At 40.1% G+C, this 16,950-nt stretch overlaps 2 protein-coding genes across 9 annotated transcripts in view; one reads left to right on the top strand and one right to left on the bottom strand.

Moving 5' to 3' along the window:
- SPOPL (speckle type BTB/POZ protein like) overlaps positions 1-11,749 on the bottom strand; it is a 68,938-nt gene extending 57,189 nt beyond the window's left edge. For 3 of the 8 annotated variants that reach the window (XM_033231641.1, XM_033231640.1, XM_033231639.1), the window contains exon 1: positions 11,399-11,532. The gene's annotated coding sequence lies outside the window, so the exon portion shown is untranslated. Of the gene's footprint in view, positions 1-11,398 lie in introns of all 8 variants that reach the window. The other 5 variants (XM_033231636.1, XM_033231634.1, XM_033231635.1 and 2 more) reach the window with 3 other exon arrangements.
- LOC117094221 (collagen alpha-1(I) chain-like) lies at positions 10,936-12,670 on the top strand. The gene is made up of 3 exons (XM_033229415.1): positions 10,936-10,971; positions 11,070-12,180; positions 12,619-12,670. Exons 1-2 carry the CDS (start codon positions 10,936-10,938, stop codon positions 11,913-11,915), a joined length of 882 nt encoding a protein of 293 aa, XP_033085306.1. The 3' UTR covers positions 11,916-12,180; positions 12,619-12,670.
- The last annotated feature ends 4,280 nt before the right edge of the window (positions 12,671-16,950 follow it).

Here is a 16,950-nt window from a genome sequence, read left to right on the forward strand (position 1 = left end):
TCACCGGGTTAGCCAGGATGGTCTCGATTTCCTGATTTCGTGATCCGCCCGTCTCGGCCTCCCAAAGTGCTGGGATTACAGGCTTGAGCCACTGCGCCTGGCCACTTTTTAATTTTTTATACAGACAATGTCTTGTTATGTTGTCCAGGCTAGTCTAGAACTCCTGGCCTTGGGAAATCCTCCTGCCTTGGCCTCCCAAAGTGTTGGGATTACAGGTGACAGCCACCAAGGCCTCAAATCGTTTATAAGATAAAACACTAAATTGAAAAAGAATTTTAACATCAAAGCTCTCCCCCTTCACCACCACCATTATCACACTCAGATTGTCACCTCCCTTTGATTCCCTAAGAGTTCCCTCTTCTCTGCCATCTATTAATAGAAACATTTGAGAAGCACTGACCTATCTTAGCAGTGTAGTTATGAGGATTAAATCAAAAGATGTATATATAAAGTCCTCGGCACCATGCCTAAATACTCAATGACTAGACATTTAATAAATAGTGAGTTCTTTCAGGTCAAGGGCTATTTCCAATTCATCACTGTAAACACAGGACCTGGCATTTAACAGTCGGTCAATAACTATTTGTGAAGTAAATGAATAATTTGAGTCCAAAAAAAACCAAAACAAAACAATGAAAACAAAGCAAAAGTGGGAATAAGGGAAAAAGCAAGAAGTTCAAAGGAAGGTCTTAATCCATTTTTGTTGCCAGGGTATATGAAAAGATTTTATTTTATTTATATAGAACTGTGGTTCAGAAAGATGATAAGATTTAAATCTCAAAGTGAACCAACAAAATCATCCGCATACAAAGCTATTACAAAAACTGTCTCGATATTATCTTTATACATCGTGCAATGAAAAGGCAGTGTATTTTAACTGAAATTAAAACATGCGTCAATAATACTGAAACTCTTTTAAAAAATTTCTGAATCAGTTTCTTATGAGGTTGACAGGAATCTCAACTGTATCACAGGTTATTTTCAAGATATCCATCATAGCACATCAATATTCTGACTAAATATGTCATAACAGAGATGAAAGGAAAGCAGATTTCAGCTAAACATTTATACAGTATTATTTTTACGAAAATAAAAATATAATTTAGATGTCAAAATTGTCAAGACTGCAATCTTACATTAATTTTAAAGGACAAATCAATAAGTTACTTTAATATTTATTATGTGCACAAAATATCAATGAACCATTTGATAAGGCTCTTTTCCTCTCCCTTTTAAGCTTAAAGCATCTACTTAGATCAGAAACAACAATACTGTTTTAATTAACCAATCTATGTGCAGAGCATTTAACCTCATGGAAAGCACATTATAAATGTATATACAACTCATTCAGTTCTCATAACTATATGGTTTTACCATTGTCATTTCTATTTCCATTTTATGGAAAAGAAAACTAAGACTTTAAGTAACTTCCCTGAAGTCATACAGCTATTAAATGGCAGGCTGGCTGTATGCTCCTAGTCTTCTATGCTCTGATGCCTGGAGAGCTCTGGAGTAAAGCAGACCTACATTTGTCTTGACTTCACATCATTTTGGGAGGTGAGTTGTCTGGAGAACCCTAAGTGATAACCACAAAACAAGGTAGCACTAATTCCACCTTTCACTAATTCTAAGACAGCTATTTTGTCACACTTTAACATTTCTGAAATTGATAGCATCTTACAATTAAAATCCGCAGCGCTCTCTCTCTGGGGTACATAAAATAATAATCCATCTGGTAATTGATAGCAACTGTGATTCAAAAAATTATGATATTATCTATATCTCATGGGTTACTGATAAGAAGCAGATGAGATAAAATGTCTTTAAGTACTTGACACAGTGTCTGTCTGGCACAAGGGCTTTACAAAGGGTACTCCTTCTCTTTTAATAAAACAATCCATGAGGAAATTTGATGTAAAGGTTATATTTACCACTGTAGAAAGCTGTCAGTTTCTCAGGCTCATGTGCGAATACACCTGGTACACTCTCATAAGAAAAAATAAACTAAATAAAAAAAAAACTTTTTTAAATAAAAAACTGAACATGCTACTCATCAATCATGGTCCTTGGTATTTACCAAGAGCTGAAAACTTATGTCTACACAAAAACCTGCACAAGGTTGTTCACAGCAGCTTTATTCATAATCTGCAAAACTTGTAAATAATAAAGATGTCCTTTAGTAGGTCAATGGATAAACTGTGGTACATCCAGATAATGAAATATTATTCAGCATTAAAAAGAAATGAGCTATTGAGCCATGAAAAGACACAGAGGAAACTTAAAATGCATAATACTAAGTGAAAGAAACTAATCTGAAAAGGCTACACTCTTTGGAAATGGCAAAACAGTAAAAAGATCAATGGCTGTCAGCGGATGCAGGAAGGAAGAATGAATACGCCTAGGTCAGAGGAGTTTTAGGCTGTGAAAGTACCCTGGAAAAGACATCATAACGGTAGACTGATGTCATAAAAATTGTCCAAATCCATAGAATATACTATACAATACCAACCGTGAATCTAATGTAAACCATGTACTCTGGATGATAATGATGGGTCAATGTAGATTCATCAGTTTAAAAAATGGGTCACTCTGGTGGGGAATGGTGATAATGGAGGAGGCTATGTCTGTATGGGTGCAGGGGATATATGGAAAATCTTTGTAGATTCTGCTCAACTTCTTCAGTGAACCTAAAACAGCTTCAAAAACATAAAATCTATTAAAAAAATCATTTAACTGGGGGGTTTGAGGAGGGGAGATACAAATGTATTTTACACAAGAAAAAAATTGTTAAATTTGCTTCAGAAAACATACCCAAACAGGAAATAATAGTATTTTCTTTGTCAATAAATATAACATTATATCTTATTTGTTATTCTGTTCAACTTCTTCAGTGAACCTAAAACAGCTTCAAAAACATAAAATATACTTTTTTTTTTTTTTGAGACGGAGTCTCGCTCTGTCGTCCGGGCTGGAGTGCAGTGGCCGGATCTCAGCTCATTGCAAGTTCCGCCTTCCGGGTTTACGCCATTCTCCTGCCTCCGCCTCCCGAGTAGCTGGGACTATAGGCGCCAGCCACCTCGCCCGGCTAGCTTTTTGTATTTTTTAGTGGAGACGGGGTTTCACCGTGTTAGCCAGGATGGTCTCCATCTCCTGACCTCGTGATCCGCCCGTCTCGGCCTCCCAAAGTGCTGGGATTACAGGCTTGAGCCATAAAATATATTTTTTTAAAAAAATCACTTAACTGGGGAGTTCGAGGAGGGGAGATACAAATGTATTTTACACAAGAAAAAAATTGTTAAATTTGCTTCAGAAAACATACCCAAACAGGAAATAATAGTATTTTCTTTGTCAATAAATATAACATTATATCTTATTTGTTATTCTGTTCAACTTCTTCAGTGAACCTAAAACAGCTTCAAAAACATAAAATATACTTTTTTTTTTTTTTGAGACGGAGTCTCGCTCTGTCGTCCGGGCTGGAGTGCAGTGGCCGGATCTCAGCTCATTGCAAGTTCCGCCTTCCGGGTTTACGCCATTCTCCTGCCTCCGCCTCCCGAGTAGCTGGGACTATAGGCGCCAGCCACCTCGCCCGGCTAGCTTTTTGTATTTTTTAGTGGAGACGGGGTTTCACCGTGTTAGCCAGGATGGTCTCCATCTCCTGACCTCGTGATCCGCCCGTCTCGGCCTCCCAAAGTGCTGGGATTACAGGCTTGAGCCATAAAATATATTTTTTTAAAAAAATCACTTAACTGGGGAGTTCGAGGAGGGGAGATACAAATGTATTTTACACAAGAAAAAAATTGTTAAATTTGCTTTGGAAAACATACCCAAACAGGAAACAATGGTATTTTCTTTGTCAATAAATGTAACATTATATTTTATTTGTTATTTTTGTTTAATTTATTCTCAGCTCACACCTATAAAATAAGTAAAGCATGATACTACTTTTTAGGTATACTATTAACCTTACAGTTCTGAAGAAAATAAAAACACCTCTTTGTTTTTAATTGTTAACACTAAATATTTATATTTATTTATCTAATATAGGATGAAGGCAAACACACCAACTCTAAAGAAGTGTGTGTACTGGGGGAAGGGGAGTATTTCTAAATATATTCATATTGCAGAGATGAGTATCTTCATCATATTTTCACTTCAGGTATATCTAACCTGTCTCAATGATGCTCTGAGGTGCAAAAATTTTATACTTGAGAATAAAAAAATCATTTTAATCTGCTAGCTTTTACCTATGTAAAGTTTAGTCTCATGTATTACACAATTCAGAATATAATGCTAATAATTATTCTGACCTCTTTTAGAACATATAAGCAGGTATAAAGAATACCAAACAGGAGCTATAGTTACGTTCAACATAAAGATAAAAGGCCTCTAAAAGGGTACCTATAAGAGCCATAATAAATACATGAAAAGCATAGAGTTGTTATATAAGACATACAAAACTTAAAACCAAGAAGAAGGCAAGAACAAAAGATTTTAAAGCCAGTATGAACTAGGAAAAAGAAATGCTTAAAGTTATAATTTTCTTAACATAAAATTTCAGGAAGACCACCCTAGCAGATCAGAATAACACAATGATGGTTCCACAATAACTCAAGAAGGTATTTCAGAAACAGGTTTTGAAAAAGTTGACCCCCTTTTAAAGTATGTTCCTTCTATGGCTGCATTGGGTAGCTCACACCTGTAATCCAGCACTTTGGGAAGCCCAGGTGGGAGGATCGCTTGAGGCCAGGAGTTTGAGACAAGCCTGGGAGATACAGCGAGATCTCTGTCTCTGCCAAAAATAAAACAAAGTACATGTCTTCTAGAACTTTTCATTTACTGTGTTTTTAAAATTCACTTTGGCCAGGCCTAGTGGCTCACGCCTATAATCCCAGCACTTTGGGAGGCTGAGGCGGGCAGATTACTTGAGGTCAGGAGTTTGAGACCAGCCTGGCCAACATGGTGAAACCCCATCTCTACTAAAAATACAAAAGTTAGCCAGGCATGGTGGCTATGCCTGTAGTTCCAGCTACTGGAGAGGCTGAGGCAGGATAATTGTTTGAACCCGGAAGACAGAGGTTGCAGTGAGCTGAGATCATGTCACTGCACTCCAGCCTGGGCGACAGGGGCAAGACTCCATCTCAAAAAAATAAAATAAAATAAAATAAAATAAAATAAAGAATAAAATTAATTTTAACATAATTTTCCTTTCTATCCCATTATTTCCTATGAGACACTGCCCTTGTCAATTAAGCTTTTACCAACTACAGTATTCTTCAAAAAGTTTACCCGTGTCTATAAACTGTATTCTACCCATGGTTCAAGAGAGAAGTCCAGGGATTTGTAGACTCTTTGATGTAATACAACCACCTAAAATAACATTTAAGCTATCAGGGGACGGCTGTCATTCTACTGAGCCCAAAAACACCATCACTGACTATATACCCAAGGTTTAATAGTATATCTTCACCAATCCTTAGCAAGGCTTTCCTTAACTCCCTAAAATTGAGAGAAAAAGTTACATGTATAAAATTTCTTCCACACTAAGTCACTGGAATGTAACTAAAATATTTAAGTATGCTATCAGTTATTGAATGAATCTGTAAGTATGGGTTTAATACATATAATGTAAAGCTAACTAGCAAAAATAAAACACTATCTTGAGCAATAAATACTCAAACAAAGAAATATTTCATTCTTAAAGATAGTAAAAAGATACCTCCACAATTATTGACTGTATGGGTGGTAAGGATATTAATCAAAAAAACAAATCCAAAAAAGATACAAGTTCAAGTAAGAAACTTTTAAATGGTACGGCCAACCTCTCCAACCTACTACCCATGTACTCTAGCCCCAATTTCTGCCTTTGCAGACTTTCAAATTACTTAAAGTATCATTTCTTTAAACTCCTCTGCCACCTATGTTTAACTCGCCCTCTCCACCTATGTAACTTGGCTTTCAGAAACACTCTGCTCAAGGGTCACTTTCCTTAGAAAGCCTCCCTTGATGCCCCTGCTCTGTGCTTCCAAGGCAACCTGAATAAACTGCCATGACAGCACTCACTACACAAGAAAAACAAATATTTGTTTAATCATCCATGGTCCCTAATCTCTGAATTCTAATCCCATACCTAGAAGTCTAGTATTCAGTGTCTGATAAATAGTGACTATTTAAAAAATACATACTATGAATGAATAAGCTGTAAAAAGTTGTAGATATTTATAGAACAGCCAAATGATAAACAAAAACAGAAAGACAGATATGGCTCATGTTACAGATTTAATATTTTAATTTAGGATTGTAGCTTTAGCAGATTAATACAAAATTCATTGTCAAACAGTTTATGGGTGGATTGACTACCAGAAATATAAAATTTTCTTCCTGTTGCTGAATTCAGCATGTGCTCCTTAGTTTGCCACTTGATTGATTTCCTAGTTGCACTCAAAATATTCAACTGGCCACTCCCTTCTTTTTCAGTCTATTGCCTTGTCTTCAGTGATACCAACAAAATTTTCCTCCAATCTCTAGCTTCTTCCTTCTCAGCCTCTTTAGTTCCATTTCTTTCTACTAAAGTTCGAATGCAAAAGATTCACAGGGCTTACTCATAAGCCCCCTTATCTTCTCTATACTCTCTCCTTAAACAATCTCATCCCTCACTCCAAGACATCAATTATAAACTGTACGCTGACTATTCCCAATTTATTCCCAGTCCAAACCTCTTTGCTGAGGTCCAGACCTATACATCCAATTGCTAGTAGACGTCTCTACTTCTGTGTCTTAGTCTCAAGTTAAACAAGCATCAAATTGAAAAATGACCAATACCTCCCCCTTCCCTGAAACTACAAAATAAAAAACTGCTCCTCCCCCAGTACTCCCACCTTAAGCACAAGAACTACTGGCTCTGGAAGTCAGCCTTTTCCTCTCCCCAGGATCCCTAAATCTCATCCACCTCTGTATCTATTATATCTATATAATTTTTCCTCCCAAATATTTGTCAAATCAGGCTAGTTTATCTCTATCACTGCCATCCCGAACCAAGGTTCCACCAACTCTTGACTACATTATTATAACAGTTAATCTCAATACTATTCAAATTGTGATCTGTGCACTGACACTGATCCACAAACTTTTGTTATTGGTTTGAAATGAAATAAATATAGAAACCTTGAGAAAGGATTTAGGAACTTTCACAGCAATTTGACACTGCCACAACAAACATCTTATTGTGTGTTACTAAATACCAGTATGAACTGAAAATTAAAACAAAACTGGTCCTTCAACACAGACAAGTTTGAGAGGCAATGACTTAACTAGTCTCCCTGTATTTATACTTGGCTCCTTCCAACCTATTCTCTACAGAGCAGCCAAGTGATTTTTTTAAAGCAAAAATTTGGGTAACTTATTCAGCTGTTTTCTCTGGTGGCTTCCTATTGCTCTTAGGATTAAGTACAAAATGCTTAGCATGGATTTTGGCCATTGTGATATGCTCCAGTCTATTCCCCATCAACCAACTTCATGTGCTAAGGTTCAGTTCTTACTAGGCCTGTCAGTTCTAGAAAGTTGAAACTGAAACATCACTTGGGTCACTAAAGTCCATCCTTTAGGTTTCTGTCTAAAAGTCATTTCTTCAGAGAAGCATTCCCTGATGGATTGGTGGGCCTTCATTCTTTACAATGATTTTCCTTTTTTGTAGCAGTAATGGTAACTAATTACTTTTTATAATTTTTTTTTTTTTCTTTTTTGAGACAGAGTCTCACTCTGTTGCTCAGGCTGGAGTGCAGCTCACTGCAAGCTCTGTCTCCAGGGTTCAAGAGATTCTCCTGCCTCACCCTCCCAAGTAGCTGGGACTACAGGCATGTGCCACCACACCCAACTATTTTTGTTTGTTTGTTTTTTAAGAAGAGACGGGGTTTCACCATGTTCGCCAGGCTGGTCTCGAACTCCTGACCTTAAGTGATAAGCCCACCTCAACCTCCCAAAGTGCTGGGATTATAGGTAGGAGCCACTGCACCTGGCCTGTAATTGTTTTTCTTTATTTTATTCCCCAAACAGACTTCTGCCTCCATGAATACAAGTAATATCTTTCCATTACCACATGTCACCAGAGACTAGCACAGTGCCTGGCACAGATGAGTTGTTAATAAACTTTCGTTAAGTGAACAAATCCAAGTAAGCAAACAAAACAGTGAGCATGACTACTAAATGTAAATGCCTTCAATATCTAGTCATACATAAGGCTTGACATAAGACTTTTGACGAGGTGCTTAACAAGAGTTACATCTCCTTTACTTTCTTTACTAAACAACATGAAAAGAGAAGGAAACTCTGCTGTGAAGCTTACATTTATAAAAATAAATAAATAAGATATTCAGAAAGGTGAAGAATTTTCTCTGATCAACAAGGAAGTGAGTCTTCTCTAACGTAAATCAACAAGGAAGTGAAAGGTATGAGAGTCAAAAGAGTAATCGATGAGAACTATGTTGCCTGGCTGCAACACTTTCTCAACTGTCTGATTTTACAGAAGTTAAGTCATCTGTTTCTCAAGTTCCTTATTTGTAAAATAGGAATAAAAAAGTCTTCTTAAATAATTATTATGGGGTTTAAAAAAGTTAATATATATAAACTGCCTGTCAGTGCCACATTAGAATATAAATTACAAAAAAAGCAGAGACTGCATATTACTCTTCTCTGTACAGGAACTTTTCTCAACTAGGGCTTTGCAGAAATTAAGCCCTACAAAAACTGACTGGAGTAACTACTTCCTCAGTTCTCTCAAGAATGGTACATAGCTAGTACCATCCTAGGTGCACAGGAGATGAGATAATTCATTACATAGCTTAGATGCCTCAGAGCATTAGGGTTTGATTTTCACCCAGAAACATGGTGCAGAAGGGCCACTCTCATGTATCCCCAATGCCTGGCACATGGTAGATGCTCATTAAATATTTTTGGAAAGAATATTTACAAAACCAAAGAAATAGTGCTAGGCATAGAGTAGATGCTAAATGTCAATTTTATCCCAGCCTTTCAAAGTTCTATAAGCTTTAAAAGTCTGATTCTAGGGGAGTTTTCTTCAATCTGCACTGCTTATAAAAATTCATGGCCAAAAATGCAGATACAGATACTAGGAAAGCCAGGAAACGAAATGTTGGAAGGAACTAGGTGGAAGCAGTGAGAGGTGGAATACAGGTAGAACCTGGATATGCAGGAGAAAGAGCAAAGGTTATTCTAGGTCAGGGAACAGGATTACCAAAAACAGTGTCACCCCAAGTATGGAATATTCTCCATGGTGGCACAAGAATGATTTTAAACTATAAACGAAAAAACATTTTTATTTTGATAGTTACATATGTACATATTTTTACATGTAATTAGGACAGCAAATAGTGATTTCAAACTTTTACTATTTAAAACAACACTAAAGTAAGTAATACCTATTCAGATCCTTTAATGTGAGTCCTTTAAAAATGTAATAAGCAAGCTATAATAGCGCACAAGAGATAAGCAAATGAGGCAAAAACTGTCAGCATTTTTTAAGTGAGTAAAATTCTGTAAACACCAAGACAAGAAGACATGTGAATATGAATGAACGTAACACATGAAGAGAAAACTGCCACCAGTCTTCTGAATGAAGCCAAGCCAAAGCTCTATCTCGAGTAGTGATTGAAGATAAAGGTCAGATGAGTACGAAGAATACCACCAGTTTTGAGTATTTAACTTACAGTACTAACATTTTTATTTGTAAAATCTCAGTTTCCAGTAGATGAATCTATTATATACAGTACTTTCACTTTGTTTATTCTCAAAACAAAGGTAAAATTGTAGAAGTTCCAAATAGACATCTGAAATAAAGACTGACCTATCTGTAGCTTGGCAGTCAGTTGACTCGCAACTGGTGGGCTACAATCCTGTAGTTTTCAAATCAGAAGGAATTAATTTATACAATAACAAATTATAAATGCTATCTATGTCAAAAAAAAAAAAAGGATGTTAAATGTCAAAAAATAAGACGGTAGCTTTCCATTCCCACCTTCCTGTCTTGGAATTAACCGACCCACAAGTCGGATCAAGTAAAACCAAGAAGTGATGATAAAAATAACATTTATCAGATATTTGCCCTGTGCCAGGTACTGTTTTAAGTACTTTACTTGTATTTACTTGTTCAATTACTAGCACCATTCTATGAGGTAATATCATAATCCCATTTTACAGCTGTAAGAATACTGAGGCCAAGAAATATTAAATAACTTCTCCAAAGCCAAAGCTGGTAGATGGCAGAGCAAGGATTTACACCCTGGCAACTATACTAGTTTAAGCTCTAGAGAAGAGTTCTTAACCACTAGGCAACATTTCTCACAAGAATGATGAAATGGTAATTTGACATATTTCACCAATCCCATTGTGGCATGAGAGAAGTAATTTTCCAGGTATGAACCTTTTACCTCGTCAGTTTCCAGTCTAAGAAACAGTGAATTCAATTGCAAGTAGGAAAGTGAGTACTACAATGGGTCACACTAGGCCCAAGTTTATTCAAATATAGACAAAGCATCAGAAGCCTGGAAAGAATCACTGAATGACTGAGTTCAGTCAGGAAAGAGAAGCGAAATGTTAGGATAAGCAGACGGTGAATCTTATTTCTACTGGATTCTGTGACTGTTTTGAGAGAGAAAATGCTACCATCCCTTTTCTTTTATGTTGAATCAGTATAGAAATACATCGACTCAAAAAGAATTAGGAAAAAGGAGAGCAGCAGGAATAAAAGTGGGCTCTCTCAAGACTTGGACCCCGAACTGCTCGGTTAGCTTGATGTACTCTGGTATAAGTGAGCAAAAATGTATTAGAAAGCAGGTGGCGAGGTTAAAGGCATGACCATGGGAGTGGAGGTACTGAGCGGTCTGCGGAGCTAAGAACTCTGCCTAAAATGGGCTACCAGGGATGCGAGTTTCAAGTGTCTGTATTTGGGATGAGGAGGTATGAAAGTGGACGCTGCGCGGTGGGAGAGGAGGCAGTTTCTGGCTTTGGGCAGCACTCAGGTAAAAAGGGGCAGGCGTGGAGGTATACAGGTATAGAGGAGGAGGGAGACCAGAGGAAAAGAAGGGGCGAGGCCCGGGTGTAAAACGAAAAGGGATCCTGGAAGGCGGAGGCTAGGAAATCAAGGAGGGAGTGGGGGCATCCCCGGGGAAAGCGGCGGCGCAGCGCGAGAGAAGGGCGGTCCGGCGGCTTGGAAGGTAGACCCCAGAGCAGGCCGGAGCTCGCCGCCCGAGCGCGGGTCCCGGAGCCAGAGGGAAGAGGGCGCAGTGAGGCGCGAGCCGGAGGCCGCCGGTCTTCGGCTAGCCGGGGGAAGGGAGCAAGCGCCCGGCGCTGCCGCGGGACCAGGGGGAGGGGGAGGGGCGCCTACCTGGACGTGCTGGCCGGCAGCGGTCAGTCCCGGCGGAGACTCTTCTCCTGCAGAGGCAGCGACGGCGTCGGCCCCGGGAGCCCGAGGCTGCGGTGGCAGCGGCAGGGGTGATGGCGGCAAGTCCCTGTGGCGGCCGCCTCCGCCGAACGGCATCCCTCCTCGCCGACCCGCCCTCCTTCCCTATCTCCCGCTCCTAAACTTCTTCCCCGGGATAAACAAACCCGCCGCCAGGGGCGGCCACCTCCGCCGCTCCCGCCCCCGCGCAGCCCCCACCCCCCCCGCCGCGGGCCCGTCTGGGCTCCGGCTTCCGAGTTACGACTCCTGCCCCAGCCCCAGCCCGCGAGGGCGCGTGCGCGCGGCGGCGGCGGCTCTCGGGCTCTTGCGGGCTCTTGCTCCCTCCTCCAGCGCCGGGCACTTCCGGGCGGGCCCGGATCTGCCGCCACGCTCGGGAAGCCACCGCCGCCTGGCACTGCGCTCCGGGCTGGGCAGGCTCCGCAGCCGGCACCGCTCTGGCTAGGCGCGCGGAGGCGCCTTGCTTAGCCTGACCCTTATTTGGCCAAGTGTAAAACTTGTCCCGCTGAAAGCCTACTGAGACCTCCTAAGTGGTCTAATCCGCGGGAGACGCCAAAGGCGGCGGCCGTATGTGCACGCCGGATTTTCTTGGGTCCAGGAAACCAGGGTAGAACTTTTGCTAAACTCCCGTTGTGAGCCCAGATCTGTAAGAACTGCTGAGACACAACCAGCAGTATACAGGCTCCAGTTGGAAATCGAGAACTTTCCAGGTAGATGTAGTGCCCCATGGAGCAGTTTTCGGGTGGAGGGGATGAGGCTTAGCTGGAAGTCTCAGGCCAGAAGGAGAGCCTGCCGAGGGGCGGCCAGGGATGCCTAGGAAGTGAATGCAGGAGAGCAGGCAGCCTCCTGGGACTGCACGGTGGGAAATAAAGCTACACCTGCACAAATGTGTGAAGAGAGGATGGGACTGCCCTGTCTCTGCGGCCATTTAGTTTAAAAAGGGGGTTACAACTGAACTCTTTATTCCCCACGGTCATGGGACAAAGATACTTAATCGAGCTACTCCTGAGCAACAGGAGTAAACTTCTTTAAAGAAGTTTGGGGGACCAACAACTCGGGCTTTGCCTGAACAGGCATGGACGTCATTCAAGGATCCCAACTCTACTTTAACTGCATATGTCGGCAATTTTTTTTTTTTTTTTTTTAAGACAGGGCTCTCTGTCACCCAGGCTGGAGTGCAGTGGTGCCATCACAGCTCACTGCAGCCTCGACCTCCTAGACCCAAGTGATCCTCCCAACTCAGCCTCCCAAGTAGCTGGGACTACAGGTGTGCGCCATGCCCAGGTAATCTTAATTTTTTGTAGAGATGAGGTCTTGCTATGTGGCCCAAGCAGATCTCGAACTCCTGAGCTGAAGGGATCTTCCCACCTTTGTCTCTCAAAGTGCTGGGATTTACAGGCGTGAACCACCACACCCAGCCATAAGTCAACTTCTCATTGCTTACCTGGCTTTCCAAGAAAAGAGGTGGGGGAGGGAAAATATTATTTTGCTATGTGCTGAGTATTCTAAGCATAGACTTGTATCATCTCTATTCTCTCAACAACCTCTCTACAACTTCAAGGTAGAAATTATTTCCATCTTAAAATTAAGCAACAAAAACTAGAAATGGCAAGTAATTCATCCAAAGTTTACTGGGATTTGAATACTGGACAGTCAGATCCCCTCATTTCAATCTTTTTTGTTTCTTTTTTTTTTTTCTTTTTTCTTTTTGTTTGTTTGAGACAGGGTCTCGCTCTGTACCCCAGGCTGGAGTACAGTGGCGTGAGCTTGGGTCACTGCAACCTGCACCTCCCAGATTCAAGCAATTCTGTGCCTCAGCCACCAGGTATCTGGGACTACAGCCGTGAGTCTGACTAAATTTTATATTTTTAGTAGAAACGGAGTCTCACCATATTGCCCAGGCTGGGCTGAAACTCCTGGACTCAAGTGATCCTCCCGCTTTTGCCTCCCAAAGTGCTGGGATTACAGGTGTGAGCCACCGCATCTGGCCTTACAGTAGCAATCTTATTGACTTATTTACAAAACGTGCTTTAAAACAAAATCTGTGCCAAAAGTTTTCAGGTAAAGATAAAATTAGCAGTGTAACCATAAAATTCAAAGTTGCTTTGGGCTGAGTTCGTAGAATGTTTATGCAGATCAAGGAACTCCAAAAGTTAAAAAACAGAAGTGGAAGTGAGTATAGGGAGTGGGGAAGAGTTGGTGGAGAGAGGAAATATTAGTGCAAACATTTCACCATCTCCAAACACCAGCAAAGAACAGTTAAAACTATTTGCTATACTCACTGTGCACCCGTGTTAACTTTATAGTATGTGACATACAGCAAAAATTACATGTAATTTTTGACTAAGGCTTTTAGCTCTTTCAACCCCTTCATAGTATGTCACCCCCTTCTCTTCCACTAATTAAAAATTTTAAGACACCTGGTAAATATAATACACTCAAAGAATTAAATTATAAGTCCGTCAAGTACATTTCCAATTGGAAGTTAAGAGTAATGCTGACCGTTCACAGTTGACTGGGCTAAAGTTGGGAACTGATTCAATAAACTTCCACCACAAGGATGTCAAATTGCTCCTCAGGGTATTCTCATAGAGTCTTTTCCCTAGGCTTGATCTCCTTACCATCCATAAGTGTTAGGACACACCATTCCTCTCTTGCTTGCAGTATTCAATGACTTTACCCACCAATAAAATGATAGTAAGAGTGAATATGGCTTGTAAGTAATGCTAACAAAACTGTAAGGGTTTAGCAAAGTAGAAGATGGTTTTATGGTCAATAAGCTTAGATTAAAGCTTATTAAAGAGTGATGCTTTATTACCAATCTGCTAAAGAACTACCTTCTTAATTTGATTTCCTACTTACTAGATACCTATTGGAAAACTAGAGAGATATGGTAGGCTTTCATTTACTGCTGCCATAAGTAAATTTTTAAAATACATAAATAACAGCTTTATCATTAGTGTAGAGCGCAGTGTGCCTCTGCTAGGCCAGTATCCGGCTTGCTTTGTTTAAGGCATTAACCATTAGGATCACCCAACCTGTCCTGCCTAAACGCCTACTGAATAAATATGCATATAACTTTTGCATATTTATTTTGCTACTTATTGTTGATTTTTCTATAGGAAACTATTTATACTCTTCAGTGTATATGGCCAACTTGGAAGTTCTACTTCCTATTATTATGTCAACAGTTAGTGAAGATGATCAGAACAGCTGTTCTGAGTTTAATAAACACAGATGAGCCTCAGACTCTGGATCTCCATGACCCAACCCTATGAGGCTCTGCCTAAAGAACCAATCAAGCTTCCCACTTTGATGTTTTAGTGACTGTAGCATCTTGTTCCTCTTCTAAATTAAACACCACGGATGCTCCCATTTCATGGCTGTGTAGGCACGATGGACTCATCACTGCCTTCCATACCACCACCTGCTTTATGCAATAATTTTCCAATTCTAGTTGTCAAAAACTAAGCTATACAAAACTCACAAATCCACTATTATCTTCCATGTAGAGATAAAAAAGCAAGGAATATGCTTGTTAGCAAACTTGCAATACTTTATGAATCCTTGGTGATGTACTTGTTGGGCTCACTGCTTCTGGGGATTTTGCTAATGCCCCTACAAGTTTTAATGCAGTCTACCAAGCTCTTTGCTAGTAAGCTGATTTCCACTATTTTTCTTTTTCCTTTTTCTTTTCTTTTCTTTTTTTTTTTTTGAAAAAATAAAAAGAAAGAAAGAAACAGACAGGGTCTCCCTTTGTTGCCCAGGCTGGAGTGTGGTGGTTATTCATAGGCATGATGATGGCTCACTGCAGTTTCAAACTCCTGGACTTAAACAATGCTCTCTCAGCCTTCTGAATAGCTGGAACTTACAGATGCACACCACCATGCCTGGCATCCCACGTATTTTTCTAATTATCATTCCCTTCTTTCCTAAATTTTCTTCAAGGAAACCAAACTCAGTCCCAACTTCCACAAGCTAACACTTATACGATTAGAATGACATTTAGTTTCTGGAGTCAATGTGGAAAGAAATGACAACTCATTTGCTGATTATTTTTCACTGTAATAAATATGAGGCCTTTTATCTGGAAGGAAACACCAAACCCTTGTTTAATATTAATAGCTTGTAAATTATTGTACGCGTAATTTCATTCTCTCTTCTCATGTCTTCATTTTTCTGCCTCTGGCTTTTCACTTTGCTTGTGAATTCCTAGTTTTGTAGTACTTTTATATTATATGATATTGACTTCTTAAGGTTGCAAAAAACTTCAGAACTCAAACAATTATACCTGTAACCCTTGTCTAGTGATGCCTATGGCAAAAAAGGACCCATACATTTGATGTACTTACTCAAAAACCATTCCCAGAGCATTTTCAGAAAACTCAGAACAGGGCCTACCCTGAATTCTGAGAACAGGACCATTTTTAAGTCCTTTAAGTCCTTCATTGACACCTTTCCTCTTACTTTCTTTTCTTTCTCACCTTTCTCTTTTTCTTTCTTCTCCTTTTTTTTTCTTTTCTTTTCTTTTCTCCCTTCCCTTCCCTTCTTCCCTTCTCCCCTTCCCTTACCTTCCCTTTCTTCTCTTCTCTTTCTTTCCGCCTTCCCCCTTCCCCCTTCCCCCATCCCCATTCCTCCTTCCCCCTTCCCCCTTCCCTTCCTGTGTCTTGCTCTGTTACCCAGGCTGGAGGGCAGTGGTTCCATCATAACTCAGTGCAGTCTTGACCTCCTGGGCCCAAGGAGGATCCTCCCATCTCAGCCTCCTGCAGGCATACACTATCAAGTCCAGCTAATTTTTTTTTTTTTTTTCATTTTATTTTTTGTAGAGACAGGATTTCACAATGTTGCCCAGGCTGGTCTGGAACTCCTGGCTTCAAGTGATCTTCCTGCCTTGGCCTCCCAAAGTGTTGAGATTACAGGCATGAGCCACAGTGCCCGGCCAACACCCTTACCTTTCTGTCCCCAGTCACATTATGTCAAATATTTCAGAATGCTTCTGTGTTCCAAATTAAATACATGTTCATAAATTTACTGCTTTGATTATTTGGATAATCTGTCAGGTCTACTATAGGAGAGATGATTTTTGTTGTTTTTCTTGTGAAAAATTTAAAGAATAAGTTGAATGGTTGGCATACTGCTACATCTTATAGCCATTCAGTTAAATATTCATTTGAATTAGGTTTTAAACATGGTGGAGGCTCTTAAAATGCTAGTAATTCCTAGATTCTGTATCAGTGTCTCACACATTAGAAATAGCAGTACTTCTGCTGGGGAATATATCATCTGGGAAAAGTCTTGGCTACCCTACCTGCAGGTCTTCTATTCATATGTAGTAAAAGAAAAACAATAAAAATGATCTCTTCTACAAGATTATCCAAAACTCCTACAGCATCCCTCCAGGCATTAGCTGAGGGCTCTTATCCAAAGTCGCTTACTGTTGCTGGAATTCTTTTATTCTGCCAGGATCCAGGCAGTTGCTG

Source organism: Trachypithecus francoisi, unplaced genomic scaffold (assembly GCF_009764315.1).
Source record: "Trachypithecus francoisi isolate TF-2019V2 unplaced genomic scaffold, Tfra_2.0 Lachesis_group13, whole genome shotgun sequence".
Classification (NCBI taxonomy): domain Eukaryota; kingdom Metazoa; phylum Chordata; class Mammalia; order Primates; family Cercopithecidae; genus Trachypithecus; species Trachypithecus francoisi.

Bases quoted from the DNA above. Each gene is read 5' to 3' on its own strand.
- LOC117094221 (XM_033229415.1), top strand. From the start codon at position 10,936: ATGCGAGTTTCAAGTGTCTGTATTTGGGATGAGGAG. The intron at 10,972-11,069 runs GTATGAAAGTGG...ATACAGGTATAG, and splicing joins TCTGTATTTGGGATGAGGAG to AGGAGGAGGGAGACCAGAGG.